General features: G+C 43.6%; 1 protein-coding gene across 3 annotated transcripts in view; it reads left to right on the forward strand.

Moving 5' to 3' along the window:
- The window catches only part of LOC146602061 (uncharacterized), a 165309-nt gene that overhangs the window by 26886 nt on the left and 121728 nt on the right, over positions 1 to 16695 (forward strand). For all 3 annotated transcript variants that reach the window (XR_014897365.1, XM_085317335.1, XM_085317426.1), the window contains 2 exons: positions 15554 to 15934; positions 16505 to 16595. Coding sequence is in view for 2 of the 3 variants with exons in the window: in XM_085317335.1 (XP_085173461.1) it covers positions 15850 to 15934; positions 16505 to 16595 (176 nt within the window). In the remaining variant the exon portion in view is untranslated. The remainder of the gene's footprint in view (positions 1 to 15553; positions 15935 to 16504; positions 16596 to 16695) is intronic.

Consider the following 16695-nt stretch of genomic DNA (forward strand, 5'->3'; position numbering starts at 1 on the left):
TTTTTTTTTTTTTTTTTATTTTTTTTTATTTGGTTTATCAGCTTATCCGTCTGGAAAGAAAATAGTTGCGGTGTTTTTTGTATTATCAAATTGATTTTAATTTTTTTTTGCTGTGATGATGGATATATAATGATAATGCATGGATGATTTTAAAGGGGTGTAGAAGGACTTGTAAATGGCAAAGAAAATTCTGTTAGAATAAACTCAGGTAGAACAGACCCAGACCAAAAGTTCAGCAAATAAATAGCTAGTATAACTTTTTTCTTTTTCTAAGATCTCGCTGGCTGGCTCCAACATTTAGAATACCTCAGAAGTCCATCCTGTTGGATGGCAGAGCTAAAAATGGGCTTCWTGTAAAAGAGAAGGACTTGTTTGTGTGGCTGGAGTTGGGCTCTTGCAACACATGGATGTTGTTGCACATCACACTCTTGCCCAGAATGCTGCACATCAGGGCTGGAGGAGCTGCCTGGGCACTGGAGAGAATGCAACGGAGAGCTAAGCTGGGTTTTGTGGTTTTCATGAAAAGCTTGGTTCAGCATGGAAGGCAGTGAGAATATTTTGACTGAATCAACTTCTTCTCCAGACATCCTTCCTGATGGTAGTTTTGAGCACGTTCCTCAGGAGTTGGTGCGTTTCCAAGCTGCGGATTACCCATGTCAGATTTTCCAGATTGTCAGGTCCCCAGTGCCCCACGCGCCACAGCCGGGCCTCGGAGGGCGGCGTTGACTGGAGCTAAGGRCTAATCCCCTGTCAGGAGAAAGCCAGGAGGAGAGAAGCTCCATTGCTCAAGGCAGCCATGGTGAAGAGMGATTGCTGCCTTGGAGCTCCCTTTCTCCCTGGGGTCTCCATGGGGCTGCAGGTCAGGTTTGGGCCTGGGGTGTCCACTCGTCATGTGGCTCGCTATGTGCTGGGAAGAGGCAGGCCGGCAGGTGCTGGGATCTCTCGGGGCCAGCAGCCATGGCACGGCTCATTTTCCAAGATAATCTTTTATGGGGAAAGTRTTTGGGCAGATGCAGGGTAGAGCTGAGGCCGGCGTGCCACTCRCTGCCTGCGCCACCTCTCCATTTCTGGAGTGTACGTGGGATTTCAGGGGGAAAATTGGGATCCTGGCAACCAGCCAGTGACTCGGTTCTGGAAACGTTGGTGCGACAGTGCTGTTGAGCTGAGGCTCTTCTGGGATCACTGGGCAAGTTTTTGGAAAGCCATGTGCTGTATGGTCAGCAGGAGCACAGGCTGGTACCTCGGAGTGTAGGGAGAGATTTGCTGTGTTGGTTCAGCCATGAAGATGTTTGGTCTGGTGGTCTCCTCTCCACGAAAAAGCAGCAGTAGATGGGTCAGGGGAGGGTAGAGGGTGTCATGTTCTTAAGAGTTGCTGTAGATTTCCTTTGCTATATTCAAGGTTATTTTTATTTTCTCCTGATAGTAAGCCCTCAGTTGTGAAGCTCAACTATTACAAAGCTGTTTATTACAATATTCTTGATAGGCATATAAATCTCCACTCTTTCTTTCTCTTTCTTTAACCTCAGGAACTTCTCTTGTCAGATATTTCCCACGGTCTGGTTATGGAAAAATATTGCCTTTTATCAGTTTTGTATTTGCTATCTTGTATAAACTGGGAGGGCTGTCTAGAAAGGCGGCTGACTTTGCTCTGGCATAGCCCCTGAGAGGATTGCCTTCCAGCTAGTTGGCAAGGAGGGTTTCTTGAGCTGAGTGGCCTGTAGAAGGAAGCAATGTCAGATATTTCAGCCAGATAGCCTTCAAATCTCGAGTCGAATCACAGGCTTATGGATTGGATGGACCTGCCACTGCTTCGCTTTAGGAAAGATTGTATCTACCTGCGATAATCTCTTCCCATTCTAGGTGATAAAAGAAGGGCATCTCCATGAAAACAAATCTCTTGTTTACCTACTGTGTCCCTGGAGAACATTACGACCATGAGAGTGAAATYCTGTCTCCATTGAAATCAATAGCAAAGCTTAAATGGGGCTAGGATTTGCTCCTAGCAAGGGTGAGCAACAAGAATAAGCCTGATGCTTAAGAAAGACTGATCTTGTTCTTATGCAGATCTTGGGAAAGAGGGTAGAGAAACTCAGGCTCTCAGTGTCCTCAGGCAGCCAGCTTTCCAGAGTGCTCCTCCAGTTGCTAGGTGGTGTTTGAAAGCAACCCATATGCCTGGGGGCAGTTGAGAGTGGGTTGATTAAGGTATCTCCACAGGATGGTGATAGGTGGGTCTGCCCTTGATGTTAAGGTATTTGCGTAGTAGGTAAGACACAACATGTGACTCTACACTTGTATGTTTTGGTAGGCACAAGCCCCTTTCCCCCAGGCGTCAGTAAACCTGCATGCATGTGCTTCAGAGCGAAGCAGAGAAGCCACTGACATGGTGAACCATCAGTGCTGCAGAAGTGTGGCAGGAGTTATACAGCTCCAGGCATTCAGCCTCCGTGCCCATTTGGTCCGATTGCCTCCATAAAGAGCTTCCTATGACCTACTGACTTTCCCTCATCTGAAGCAAATCAAAGAGCACTTGGGTGAATCACCCTTTGGACAAGGCTGTAGAGGCCATGCTTCCARTAAAGGGGCAGTTACAAATAACAAGAGGGGCAGCCATGCCTGACCATGAGAAGAGTTGACAGAGTGAACTCTGCACCTTGCAGAGCATCTGGTTAAAGACTTTAGATTGCAAGTTGTGTGACATTCATGGAGCTGGTCTTATAAATACAGTTAAATACCGTATTTATGTGTAAAYGGCAAATGGTATTATATGTCCTTTCCACTTTTTATTTGTTTCTCTCTTCGTTCTAGTCTTAACACCAACACATGGAGTTCATTTAAGAAGCAGAATGCAAAATCTTAAAAAAATGTGGATGTTAAGCTTTTAAGAGCACAGGGTGTGTGACACTGCAAAAATAAAATGCTAATAACCCGCAGACAAATGGGTCAGAAGAGGCTTAGTACATCATCGGTCTTGGAAGAAATTTTGAAAATTTTGGGTTTCAGGAAAATTAGTTGATTTTGTTTGCACATTCAAAACACAGTATGTCAAAATGACTGAAACTCCAACAAAAATAACATATCCGTTCAGCTAAACTGGAGCTTCGCTGTTGCCCTGTTTATATGTAGTGCGGGACTAATGGGAGCCAGCTCTGGGGGTGAGGAGCAGACAGCTGGTACCCTGGAGCGCCGTGCTAGTATTAGACTGTATATTTATTTGGCAAACACAGGGAGGGTTACACAGGAGTCAGACGTGTTTAYAGGAGTCTTGTTTTTTGTGTTTTTGGTTTTTCCTCCTCTTGATACAGCTGTAGAAATCCTGGCAGAAGACAGATGTGATATAGGAGAAAGAGAGAAGGGGACTATTAGTTTTGGTGAGGAGGATTAAAATCTTGCTACATGGAAGGGAGCGATTGCGCTCTGCTGTAGTCTGTGTTTGAGGAGAGGGTGGCTTCATAGGTGCAAAGCAGTGAGCGAAACCTCGTGCATGGGGTAGGGCAAGTAGAGATGTAGTTCAGTTCTCGGTGGGAATGTTTGCATCCCTTTTCCCAAGCAGAAGAGGGATTCTCGTTTGAGTATTAGCAAGAAAAATAAGTACTGTTATGGGGCTATAGTAATGTACTGGTGCAGTAAGCAAAACTTTTCCGTGCTGAATTTAGTTAAACCAATGCAACATCTATCTTTGGACAGAGCCTAATCCTTCACTGTTATGAAATCTTTCCTAATAATAATATTTTCTTTCACCTCAAGAAGGTTCTGATCTAGTGCCCATTGCCTTCACTGAGCTGCACATTAAAGACACATGTAAAAGTGGGTAGGCTTTTATTTGGATTTGCCAGCAATTGCTGAAATGAGTCAAATTATTCCATGGGCTTTGGTTTAAGGGAAAACACTTTCTGTTATTATTTATGAAATCTTGAACATGTGCCCTTAATAAATGGGAGTTTAAAAAAGTAACAGAAAGATAGAGCCTGATCTGCCAGAATGTCCCTGCATTGCTGTTCCCAGAGATGTGTTGAAATCTTCACCTTGGTTGCCTTTGTTGAATCATGTGCCAATTTGAAGCATGTAGGGCTCCTCTTGYGTGCAGCAGGAGGTGTGGGTGCACGTCGAGGTTAGAGCTTAGACGTCAAGCCAAGTGTGACAGTACACAGAGAAGTAATTATCGCTGAATTCCTATCCAGTTTTTGGAGGAAGCAGCCACCAAGAATGAAGCTTTAAAAGGAGCCAAGTATTAAGTCTGAAATTCACCATCCATGCAAGTGGTGATTTAAACTGATTAAAACCGGCTTTTTCCTTCTTGTCCCCCACCTCCTCGTTTCTTCTCGCCTAGCTTTGGGTTGGTATGCATTACTCGTGCACCCATGAAAAGTACTTCCTGTATAGTGTTTTCCTACCCTCTGAATACATTTCATCAAGGCACTTCAGTATGGGAATAACTTCAGGAGAGGTGAGTAGAGCCACTGATTCCAGTGGGGAGATTCACGAGGCTGGAGTTAAACRTGCATAGATTGTAGGTCTGGAGTCTTCTCATCTGAGAACACTGGACCTGTCCATGCTGCCTGATGTCAGAGGAAGGCAGTCAGCCCCCCATAATTCTTTATTTTCTTCCTCTTAGGCCGTGATTTATGAAACACGGTAAGCCACTTGACAGCTCACCACGTCAGCTTGATGCAGCTACTGCAGGGACCAAGTTGTGCCAACACTGGGGTCTCTCACAGAGCCTTTCCCTGTTGGGCTGCATCAGTATATTCTGTAGGACCAAATCTGCCATCTGGGCTCCAGTAAGAGAGACACATTTGTGGGTTCTGATAGTTACGTTTGTGCTGTTTAAAACCGTCAGCGTGGATAGTTCAACAGAGTGAGCTGCAAATCCAGTTTAATAAAGGAATTTCAGGAGTCTGTGGCAGTAGGGGGTTGATGAAAACAAGCATTAACTGCAAAAGAAATACTTAGAATTGGTTGTTTTTACCGTTGATGAAAAGTAAGGATGAAAAGCTAGTCTCTTCTGTTTTTTTTTAATAGATCTAATTAATCTCACTATTAGCAACTCTTAAAATTTTAGCACAACTCTTTAGTTCCTGGAGTGATGTAGTCCTGTGAGAATTTCAGCTTTTGTTTAACAACAAAGCATGTGTTTAGGCTTTTCTGTGATAGAATAGATCCTGAAATTGTGAACACAGAAGGCTTACAGAATAGATCTAACATAAAGAACCAAAGAGGCTGAGAGAGATGGGACTGTTCAGCCTGGAGAGGAGAAGGCTCAAGGGGGACCTTATCAATGTGTATAAATATCAGATGAGAAGATGTCAAGAACATAGGGCCAGAGTCTTCTCAGTGGTTTCCAGTGACAGGATGAGAGACAGTGAGTACAAACTTAAATACAGGAAATTGTTTGAACAGAAAATAAAATGCTTCTTCACTGTGAGGTTGGTTGAGCACTGGAACAGGTTGTCCAAAGAGGTTATGGAGTCTCCATCCTTGGAGGTATTCAAAATCCACGGTCCTGGGCAACCTGCTGTAGCTACCCTGGCTTGAGCAAAGGGAGTAGATTATTTCCAGGGATCCCTTCAAACCCCAGTTATTCTCTGATGCTGTGAAAAATATAATAAACAGAAGGATTTGTGATTATTTTTGTGGCCAGCTTTGTGGTGGTGTGTTGTTGTTGTTGTAAAGTGGTGACTAAGCTGTAAACTGAAATTCATAAATACATGGTAGCAAAAARCAACTACAAGCTTCAGATTGACCAAAGTTCTGGAAAGCCTGGATAGTTCATAATAATTGAGCTAAGTGTAGGAAATTGCAGTTGATTGCATCAAAAACACAGAAGTATGTTTGCATGAGAYTTCCTGGGAATCCAGAGCAGTGCCCAGCAAGGGACTTCACACTCTTGAGACCAGGCTGTGCTTGGGGASAGAGCTGAGTGTGTGAGCAGCCTTGGAGATGGACTGGCAACTGCATCTGGGAAAGCTCTTTGAGGCCTTTTGTGTTAGAAATGGACTCAAGAGCTAATCTAATGGTTTGCTCATTGCCACATGCTTCTGTACAAGACCCAAAGAATGAAAGAGGCTCTTTTTTGAGCCCACCAGCAATGCAAAAGATTAAATATTGCCCACTTGGGTGTGAACCAGTGGCATAGGAGTGGAAAACTCAGATGAGTTCCAGTTTCCAGTGGATGGATAAATACCAAATGTCTATTCTGTTGTAAAGAATAATAATAAAAAAAGCCTGTGTATTAATTAGGCTCCCACTCAGCTTATTTGTAACTCCTCCTCTCCTGTGGACTGGACRCTGTAGAGTTCTTATACCATTATAACTGTTATACACTCCAATGAGCATAAGTGAAAGTCCAAAGTAATTGCATCTGTACTAGATATAAAGTGCCTTTTGTTCTTTTGCAAGTAGAGAAATCAGCTGTTATGGAGGTCTGTCCACTAGCAGTGTTAAGGTAAAATGGCTTTTCTGTGTGGCTGAACGCTTCGTCATATCTGATCTCTGATTTAGATTTTTATATCATGGCTGTTGATTGATTCCTGCCTGCTTGTAACATGTGCAGAGCTGTAGAGTCATGGAGACCTTTTTAGAAATAGTGGTGGGTTCTTCTGTGAATTACCGCCAATTTGCTTTTGTATTTGTAGCAGGTGATGTGACAGTTTGCTCAGACTGTTGAATTTGCAGGCCCGTACAGCCTTGTCCCTGAGGGGATTGCTGCTGCAGSTGTGGAGGTAGATATCTAAGTGCTTCAGTGGCCAGAAACCTCTCATGTGGCTAAACTACTTTTAAGTGATTTTTTTTTTAACATTTGATCTGAGAAAGTATAGAAGTACCAGTAACACTTTGTAAACAATCTTTGCAAACATGAATCCCCTAAATTCCTTTCAGTGGGAGAGGAACCACTATTGTATTATCCTCACATATTAACGATYAGTTAGACAGCCTTGGTCTGTCTTATCTTCTGTGAGCATCTCCTGGAGCCTCTGGCTCTGCTGTTGTGAGATTACCAAGACAGRCATGAATTCAGTGATTTTACAGCCATCATGTAATCCTCCTTTATAGCACTGTAAACCATGGGAGATTTCCTTCCTGTAACACAGGGAGTTGAAGTCCCCAAGACCAGGCGTAGATCAAAGAGCAAGAGTAGTAGTAGCAGAGAGGTCCTGCTCCCAGGACCTCCCYCAGACCAGGGTCTCATCAGAAGGACTTTACTTGCAGAGCTGTGCAGACAGATTTCTGGAGATTTGGCTTGCACTGGGGAAGTGAGTGCTTTTGCCCATTAAGCTTGTAAGAATTTCCTGAATAGAAGAGTAGGCCAACAAAAGCCCCAGTTTTACTGTCATGAAAGTGCTTTTGCCAGTGTTGTGTGTTTATTTTTTAAACATCTTCTCTGTGAAGAAGATGGGAATGTGTGTTTGTATGTGGGGCAGTCCTAACGCAGTTTAGGTCTTGTTACCAAGAAAGTGGAACTGAATTCTGCTTTCAACTTCAGCCATGGATTTTGTGACTGGGTATTTCTGATGACCTTCAGAGGCCACAGTCAGCCTAGGTTTCATCTAGAGCTGCTATTCTCCCTAGGTATTTCCCAGTGCATGCTTGGATGGGTAGCTGCTTTCAGATGGCATCAGAGCCAAGATTAAGCATGACATGGAAATGTGCATAGAAAAACTCACTCTCAGATTGTATTCCTGCTCTGGACATTAAGAAGGGGCAGGAAATACAGATAATAATCTCTGTCTGAAGCTGTTGTGCCTACATAGTAGCAGGCAGACAACTAAGAGAATTTAGACTTCTGTCAGGTGTGAGATGCTCAGTGGGATGAGTTTATAGCATCTTCATCGCCTTTTCAGCTGGTAAAAGCCCTAGTGAGGTCCAGCCATGTCATTAATTAGAGCTGGGTTGAGATGTAGACCTGACCTTCAAGTGCAGTTGCCCTAAGATGTGGTTTCCKGTTTGTGTAGATATTAGAACAAAGAATCTGAAGAGTGGAAGAAAGTCTAGACATGAAGTATGAGGTTTTACAGGCTGGATTGGGGGAGGATAGGGAATTACGTCCTTTTCAATACTGTACTCCTTGTCCCTGCTCAGGCTGCAACTGGCAGTGCTCTCCCTGACGTGTTTTCAGAGGGGTGTTACAAAAAGCATTTGCTGACTCTCACTTGTCCTAAGATAAACAATGTGATGGATTGAACTCTGTGAGGCACAGACAACAAGCAGAAGGCACCCGGGCATTGGCTTGCATATTTATGTCATCCCGTAGCACTGTGGAACCTGGAACAGCTTAGCTGGGCTCTTGCTTCTCTTTTAAGGCCCACGTAAAATGCAGAGAAGATTCAGATGTAGCTGGGAGATGTGTGGCTTTGCTGTTGTGTGCGTGGGCAGAACGGTCTGTTCCAGGTATTGGTTTCCTCTGCAAGCTATATAGCAGAATCCACGCAAGGACATGGAGAGTAACTGAGAGTACACCAGGGCCATCAGGTTATGGCATCGCCACTGGAGAAACTCCGGGTATGGAGCTGGAGAGGCCTTACCTGTTTCCCATACACTGGGATTTTATACTTTGTAAATTCCAAGTCTCCTGTRCTGCTTAAGGAGATTGCCAGGAGTTGGGCTTTCTTCCTCAGAGGCTCTGCAGAGGAACCTTCTGCTGCTCCTGCAGGATCTGGATCAGCCATTCTTCCAGCCAGGGCACAGAGGTGTGATTCATGTCTAGCTGGCTGCTCCCTGGGCTGCTGGCAAAACTCTCATGGGTTTCAGCAAGGGTTTCGGCAAGGTCTGGGTTTGTTCCTCCTTGCTTGCCAGTGGAGAGAAGCAGAAGACCCTGGGGTGAGGGAAGAACAGAATTGTAAAATACCTCTTGTGCTAAAGACAAAGCTGAAAAATTTGCAATTACTTCTGCACCATGCCTGAGTACCACGTGTTGGGGTGGGGTGGGGGGGAGTGCCACAAGGCATTTTGCCTGTATTGATGTATTTTATTTAACAAAACTGTCGGAAAAAGGCCCTTCCTTCTCCCAGCTGCAGGAACCTGCTATTCATTTTGATGTACAATCTTGACTTTTCTTTTAGTAATTGAAGTTGATAGGTAGAGATTATTGATTTGAATGAGAGACTATTTAAAAAAGAAAGCAAACAAGGAAAAAAAATCCATTTCCTCCCCCACTTAAAGGGGCACAGCTTATCTCTCCAAGCTCAGCCTGGGGATCAACATCTCTGTAAAACAGCTTTAAAGCTAGACTCCACAGTCTCACCTGAGAGGCAGGAGGTGTGAATTGCTGTCCCCTGCTTTATATCTCTCTGCGTCAGATCTGCAAGTCTGATTTTCCCCTCTTGCATGTCCAGTATGAGCAGCATTGTCTGTTTGGAGCATTTGGGAGCTGAAATCACCAGTGCGTTCTGCAGCACGCCGCAAAATGGCCTTTGCTTCTGCGTAGAGGCAATGGGCAGCAGAGGAGAGAGCTAGTGAGTTACAGATCCCCATTCTTACACATACCCAGCTGAGGATAATTGGAAGAGAGGGGCAGCTTTGTGCTGGGGCCTTGTGTGTGCAAGGTGTGCACACACCTTCTGAAACAAAAGTGTGCCAGACTTGTACTGGATCTCCTTGTTTGTATGTTGGGAATCACCTGTGCTCTTTGAGCTTCACTGAGCAGTCAGGTGTGCATTCCTACCCARGGAGCACATGGTCTAATTGAATCTCAGTCTGAGCTGGAAGCGGTTCAGGGCTGAAGTGGTCATTTTTGAAAGGCTTATTTTTTGTGAACTTTAGTTTTTCCAGACCAAGCAGCTCAGTGTCTCTAGAGAAAGATATTATTTAATTCACTGTAAGGCATGCTTTGCAAAGAGAAGGACAGCATATGGAATGCTGTTTTTCATATTAGACATGATTTYAAGAACACCAAATAAAATGATTTTTCGTAGTACTGGTGCAGAAGCACTCTTTAAATACTATAAAAATAATTAATATTAATCTTACAACTTGTTCCTATGGTCTCTTCTGTGCAATGGTCTCTCTTCTATTAGGGGAGTCTCTCCCTTCTCTCCCCATTAGGAAAYATTTTAAAGATATTTCTCTTGATAGAAATGTCAGCTGGTTCAGATGGAGCAAAACTTTATTAAATCTTACATTAAAAGTGGTGCAGGATGACATTAGATGCKTAGAATATCAGATTGTGGGTCATTTACATAAATTTTGCTTTCTGTGTTCAAAACCCTTCAGGGTTAGAAGAGCCCTTGTAATCAACAGTGTTTTAAATAATGTTTTTTCTTGTTACTCATTTGGAATCATCTTATGAAGGCACAAATAWTTTTAGAAAGAGAACCTGCTTTTCAATTTTGTGTGGTCATGACCTGCATTTTGTGTGAGAGTTTGGGCTGTAAAAATAGACTATTTTTGGTCTCCCATTCTCCTGGGTGTTAGCTTTCAGGTTGGTTAGCTGATCCATATTCAGTGTGGATGAACAGTTCTGAATGGGAAGAAGAATGGGAGAGGGATGGGATATTTAGGCTTGTATTTTTAAAAGTGCACTTTCTTATGGAACTAATGTAACAAGCAGTAGWTCTAGGAGATGTTTTTCTCTTGCTCGTTATGTTTCACCAAACAACTTGGCTTTGGGCAGAGTGTAGACATAGACATATAGACATGTAGACATATGTTGGGCATAGTTCAATCTATGGATGATCTTTTGTGCTTGTCTTTCTCCTTCAAGCCTTTTCTGGTTGGAATTGAAAGAAAGTAAGTGACTTCTTAGAACAAAAAAGATAAGGTGGGATGTCATTGCCTCTGTGTTCTCTGTAATGCCCTACAAGTCRAGGGCAGAAGTGGAGGGAGAAAAGCATGCAGTGTTAGCAGAATGTCCAGCACTTAGTTTCCAGAGCCAGATCTGCACTTTCTCTCCAAAGCCATCTTTTATTTGCAAGCAAGAGTGGGAAGCTGTMATACAGACTGTGGTTTTGGCAGTCCATATGAGGGTAAGGCAGAGGCAGGTTTAAAGGCTAATGGGGGTTAATGAATAGACTCTTAATTGTCTCCTGATTGGCACTGGTGTAGTCTGGTGTGCATGTGCCCATCACTATGCCTGGTCACTGGATGGTTAAACATCTACTCATTAATCTTTCTCCTGATCATAGSGGCTTTTTTTGACCAATGGGCTGAAGCCCTAGTTGTAGAAACAACCTAGGATGTGGTTGATGGCCAAGCTTCAGTGAAGTTACTCAAGAATTAGTGTTGCTGAATGAGGAGGTAAAGGARCAGAAGCCTTTAAATTTGAGGGAAAAAAATGGAATATTTGAAGTTTTAAAAAATGTTTTATTGATTTCTCTTCTATTAAACCAGAAATACGATGGTCAGGTGAGCAGAATACCAGAAAAGATTGTTATCGAYGTCCTTCTCTGACTTCATAAAGTAAACAGTTGTGCTTCCTCACTCAGAAAAAGCACAAACCTTTTGACCTGAAAACTGGTGGTTTTATAACACTCATTGTTACACCAAAGTCCAATCTACAGCTCTCTTAAAATTGTGTGTTTAAGAACAGGGTGGTAACACCTGAGGTGAGGTTTCAGTGATGGCTTGAGCTGATTCACCGGCTGGATGCTGTTAAGAGGCACAGTCTGAGCTTTGATCTTGCTCTCTCCTTCCAGTGCTAGTGCTGATCCAACTTTGGTTCAGTAAACAAGGAGAAACCTATATATATATATGTGTGTGTGTGTGTATATATGTGTGTGTGTGTGTATATATAATTTTTTTTTTGCCTGGTTACCCAGAACAGTGAACTGAGTTGGTTCATTGAAGGATCAGGCCAATGCTTGAGCCAGTCTCAGCGAGGGTAGGAAAGATAAAGGAGGAAGAGGGGGCAGGACTGGGTGCTTTGGTGACAGCTCTTAGATCAGCTCAACAGCCTGGTGAAATCTCATCCCCAAGCTTTGCTGCCTTTTCAGGAAATATACCTGTAGCCATTCATGTAAAACATACTGGCAAATCTATAGCGAAGGAGAAAAGTTTGGGGGTTTTGTTTTTTATTTTTTATTTCCTCTGCTGAGTAAATTGAGTCTGAGTCTGCTGAGTACTGAGTTTGATAAGCAGTCTTTGCAACTGGAAATGTGTTTCTGCCTGGTGATGTAACGAAACCATTTTTGGGAATTGCATTCTGTTTTTAGGAAGGGAGTTTAAAGTCGATGAGTTCAGTACACATTGTCCGAGTGGCCTGGTGTATGGAGAGTAAGAGAGACAAACACCCTGATTTGCATTCTCTTCCATAATAAAATTGCTTCTGTAGATTACTACAGTGGATGGTGAAGTTTAACAGGTCCCTTACTGCACTTAACTCACATGGTTGAGCTGTAATGAACATGCTGAAATGGAAAAACAGCCCTTCCCTTAAAACAAAATAACACAGGCACAAAAAACACCCTCTGTTTTTTAAAACAAGCCATTGCACTTGGGACTCTTTAACTGTAAATATTTAACAGGTGGAACTCCTTATTCCTTTCTGTTTTCCCGTGTATTTCTTAACTAATTAGCGATGAATCCCTTTAACTTTTTTCATGTGGCTGTTAATCATCTCAGCCTGTCCTAGCCGCTCTCCGTAGTGGGGCACGCTGAACTTGCTGCTATTTTCCTTCGGTTCATGTGACTTGTTCCTGCTGCCCTTGGAAAAGCGCTGTGGGCTCTCAGTGCAGCTCTCTGTTTTGAGGATGATAGCTTTCTTATTTGGAGTTGAATGCACATTCAGTGCTGCACCATCCCTCCTGTGGGTGATTGAACTGTACCCTCGCTGAGCACAAGGAATTGAGTTTCCCTTCGTTGTGGGGTGAGAGGGACRAACTGGGATACTGGAGTAGGAGGTAGGATCTTCAGAGCGTGCAGTGTTTAGCCCTGAACATCCACAGCAGTTTAAGGCCAACTTCTAAGGAGCTGAAAAGTTTACTTTTTGGATTTCTTCCCTGAGAGAAAAGTTTAAACTTTTATCTGTATCCCAAACTAGGGCAAAACTGAGACAATCGGAATCTTGTCCTTGCAGCCTAGGATAGAAGGTGATGAGTATAACGCAGTATCCTCAGTACCATGAAAGAAGATGCTTAAGAGGAACATTAATTATCTGCCATAGGTTTATCAGTGTACCAACCCTCAAAACCTACCTAGAAAGGCCTGTATGTCTATGTAAAAGCATACAGCATCAAGTATCTCTGATCTCTTCCATAGCCTTCAGCTCCTGCTGTCATGCAGGATTTTAGAGGTAGGCAGGTAATGGAAGTGATCTGCACAGAGGTTGTTTGGGTGGGAAGAGAGAGGATTAAAAGGAAGAAAATGACATTTTTGTTCATTTGACAGTGAGAACTGTTAAAGCTTGTCTCCCAGGAGAAGTGGACAAAGTACATATTGACATATCCGTAGTGGAGCTAGGAAAAAGCCCTAGTACTCAAGGTACAGGGCCCTGTTGGAAATAGATAGGGAGCAGATGTGTAATGCTGCAAGTCCCCTATTTTTTTTCCTTCTTCCTCTCCAGCCTAATTTCTCTCGTGGCAAAGATTTATGTCTATTTGCTTGCTCGTATTTTACAGGTAATTGGTTTATAGAGAAAACCGTTAGCTCAAGGATTTCARACAGGTGTTCTTTCAGTTGAGAAATATGTTTTACAGGCATTTTGAGTGTCATCTAGTCATCCAGGTTGTTGAGGGTCACTGTGTAATTGATGGGAAGGGAGTTATTTTGGGAGATTGAAGCCCTTCTCCAGAATTTTTTTCATCAGTTTAGTGTTTTTGATCAGACCTTCTCAAACTTTCTTTCACACAACTGGGAAGAGGTCAGGGAATATTTGATTTCCTAACTCTATCTATTACCAGAAGAAACATAAGCAAGGACGAGCCACTTCAGGTGGTTCTTCCACAAATTAGCAGACCGAGTTAGGCTGTGGGTCTGAAGTTCAACTTGATCTGCTCATGTCTGTGAAGACTCTGAATCGCCTTCTACTGACTAGTGTTTTATGTTTTGTAGTTCACAACCTAAACATGTTACAGATTCATCAGAGAGTTACAGCCATCCAGTCTCATTCACAGGCAGTTGCAACACAGGTTAGCTGGGACCTCTTTCGTTGTGTTACACCTGCATCTTCACTTGAGAGAAGACACTTCTTGTTGTTTTCCCTAGTGAGGATTAGGTTTTAACTCAAGGCAGGTTCCGTACTTGAGATGATCTAGACGTGATCAAAGTTAAAATTCAACTTTTACGTTAAATAAACATATATTTTCCCAAATGAAGGCTTTAAATAGGGTTTCTGGGGGAAAAAATGTGGATTTGGGTTTTTTTTTTTTGGTACATTTAATTGTTCACTTATGTTTTTTTATATTTTTCATATCTGATGACGTTTCAGCTGTTTGAGGACAGATAGGACTTTATTGACACAATTAACAAAGCAAATGATTATCACACCTTTTATTTAACCCTGTGCTATTTAATCTATTTGCTTGCACTTTCATTACTCACTTGCTTGGTTACGTTACACAATGATATCACCTTCCTGTGCTGCGGGAGCTAAAACAAAGCAAAAAAAAATCTTTTGGCTCTTAAGTGCTCACTGCAGTTTTTATTACAGACAAACTAGAAAGCAGCACCGGGCAGAGAGTTATTTGAGTTTCCTTTCACTGCTTGCTAGGCTTTATTTCCGGGCCTGGCAGTTGGCTAGGTTTGTGCAATAGTTCCCCTATCTTAAAATAACAAACAAAAAACCCCAGCAACTTTATTCCCAGCACAATTAGTAAGATCAGATTGAAAAAAAGAACAAAAAAAAAAAAAAGACCGATTCTGATGGCTTTGTACAGATTAAATAATTGGAATCTCCATGACTAATCCCCTGAGTATTTTCTAGACACTGTCCCAGGAGGTTTTTGTTTGATTTGGACGGGGCTGTAGGAACCATAGCTGGAAAGAACTACAAATATGGTTGCTCAAGAACTGAGGGTTTCTGAGATGTCAGCGTAGTGCCGAGCTGATGTTCGGGGATGCTTTCCCCAGCCTGGCCCAAGCCGCGCTGCCACGAGCCGTGGGCGGCCGTTTTCCTCTGGACTTAGGAAGGCAGGTAGCCGCACCCACCTGTGTCCTGACCAGCCGGTCCATCCTTCGCTTCCTTGTCACTTCCTTTGGGAGCAAACACCCAATATAGTTTTAAAAAAGGAGATGAGAACAAAACTATATCTCCTTTCTTCCCTCTGATTTTTTTTTAAAAAGGAGCTTTTTGGAAGRAACCAGCAGTTAGGTGGGAAATTGGCTGCAATTGTTCTGTGCAGTGCTTCTCCATCCACCTCACCTGTGCTCTGCGAGGCACCTCAGAGTTACCTCCCCGCTGTCCATTTCTGGTGGCCTCACAGAGCTTTAAGTCTGCATGTGCTCAAGATATGATATTTGTTTAAATAAACCAGACAAATTAAAGGGGGACATGGAAAGAAACTTCCTACTGTGCAAAATTAAGAATCTTGCTTGGGAAGAAGTCTTACCTGGTGTGGGAAGAGCCCTTGCTGTCGACTCTTGCCAGCGCTGCTGTGTGACACCTGTCCTTTTCCTCTCTCCGAAGGTCCCGGTCCTGCGCTTTTCGCCAATCTGGAGCAACATTTGGAGGAGCTCAGCAGCCTAGTCCTTTCCATAGCTTCCAAGGATTTTTAGGAATGCAGGATTTACAGACCCGCAAAAACCTCTGGAGGAGACGAGCTGTGGATAAAAGCCTCTGGAAATTTCTGTCTTCCTTACATCTTGTTTCTTCTTGGATGGCTTGCATGTCGTTTGGGAAGGGAGCCTCTCYGTTCTTGGAGGATTACATCTAACCAGACACTTGCCATCCTCACTGGAATACTTCTGCTAAGTTTTCCYAGGATGGAGAAATTATGGCACTCAGCAGAAAGATATTTTCTCTTCTCCCAGGACTCTCCCAGAGCGCAGCAGCGCTCTTGTCCAGCAGGTACGTAGATGGTTTTCTCATTCGTTGCCTAATGGGATTTCCTTATGTTTAGGAAGTAAACGATTTTGTTTCCTTACTAGCCTCTGCTAAAGGTAAGACCTTTCTAGCTGTTTGGCACCTTGCTCTGAAGATCGCTTTTCCTCATTAAAAGGAGACAGAGTGTATTTTGAAAGGAGGCTTTGGGCGATGCTGTCATTCTGGTTTCTCGCAGCAGAGCTGTCTGGGTTGATAACTGCATTTCAGGGCAGCTCTGCAAGCCTTGCTGCAGCGGCGCAGTGCCTGCGCCTTGGGGTCCTGCGGGGCAGCGTGCAGAAATTAGAGCCTGGAGATTTCCTCTGACATCTTAGTATCCTCCTGTTTTACGCAGAATTTCATTTAGGGCTCTTTCAGTTAAAAAGAGCATCGGATTGCCTGCGTTATCTTGCAAGACTCTTTTCCGCCGTCGTGGGCGCAGGGTTACGTACCGTGCGGCTTCTCTCTTGGCCTCCCTTCGGTGATAACCTTGAGCTCGAAGGCACGGGAACTAAGGACACGCAACAAACCCTGTGTCTTCCCCTCCTCCCCACACAGGTGACACCTGCTCGTATGTCGAGTCCCGGGAGTCCTCCGTAAACTTAGTCTTTGTAAGTCTAGAAATGAGTGAACCTCCGGCCGCGCGGAGGTAAGTCACGGAGGCGTCACCTCTGGGGTGCGAAGGGCGTTCGCCCACGAGCCGCGGGCTTGGATGGACGCGCGTGAGCTGGTCGATGTGATTGCCTCGG

Source organism: Rhea americana, unplaced genomic scaffold, assembly GCF_003343005.1.
Source record: "Rhea americana isolate MKP2758 unplaced genomic scaffold, rheAme1 scaffold_0, whole genome shotgun sequence".
NCBI classification, from domain to species: domain Eukaryota; kingdom Metazoa; phylum Chordata; class Aves; order Rheiformes; family Rheidae; genus Rhea; species Rhea americana.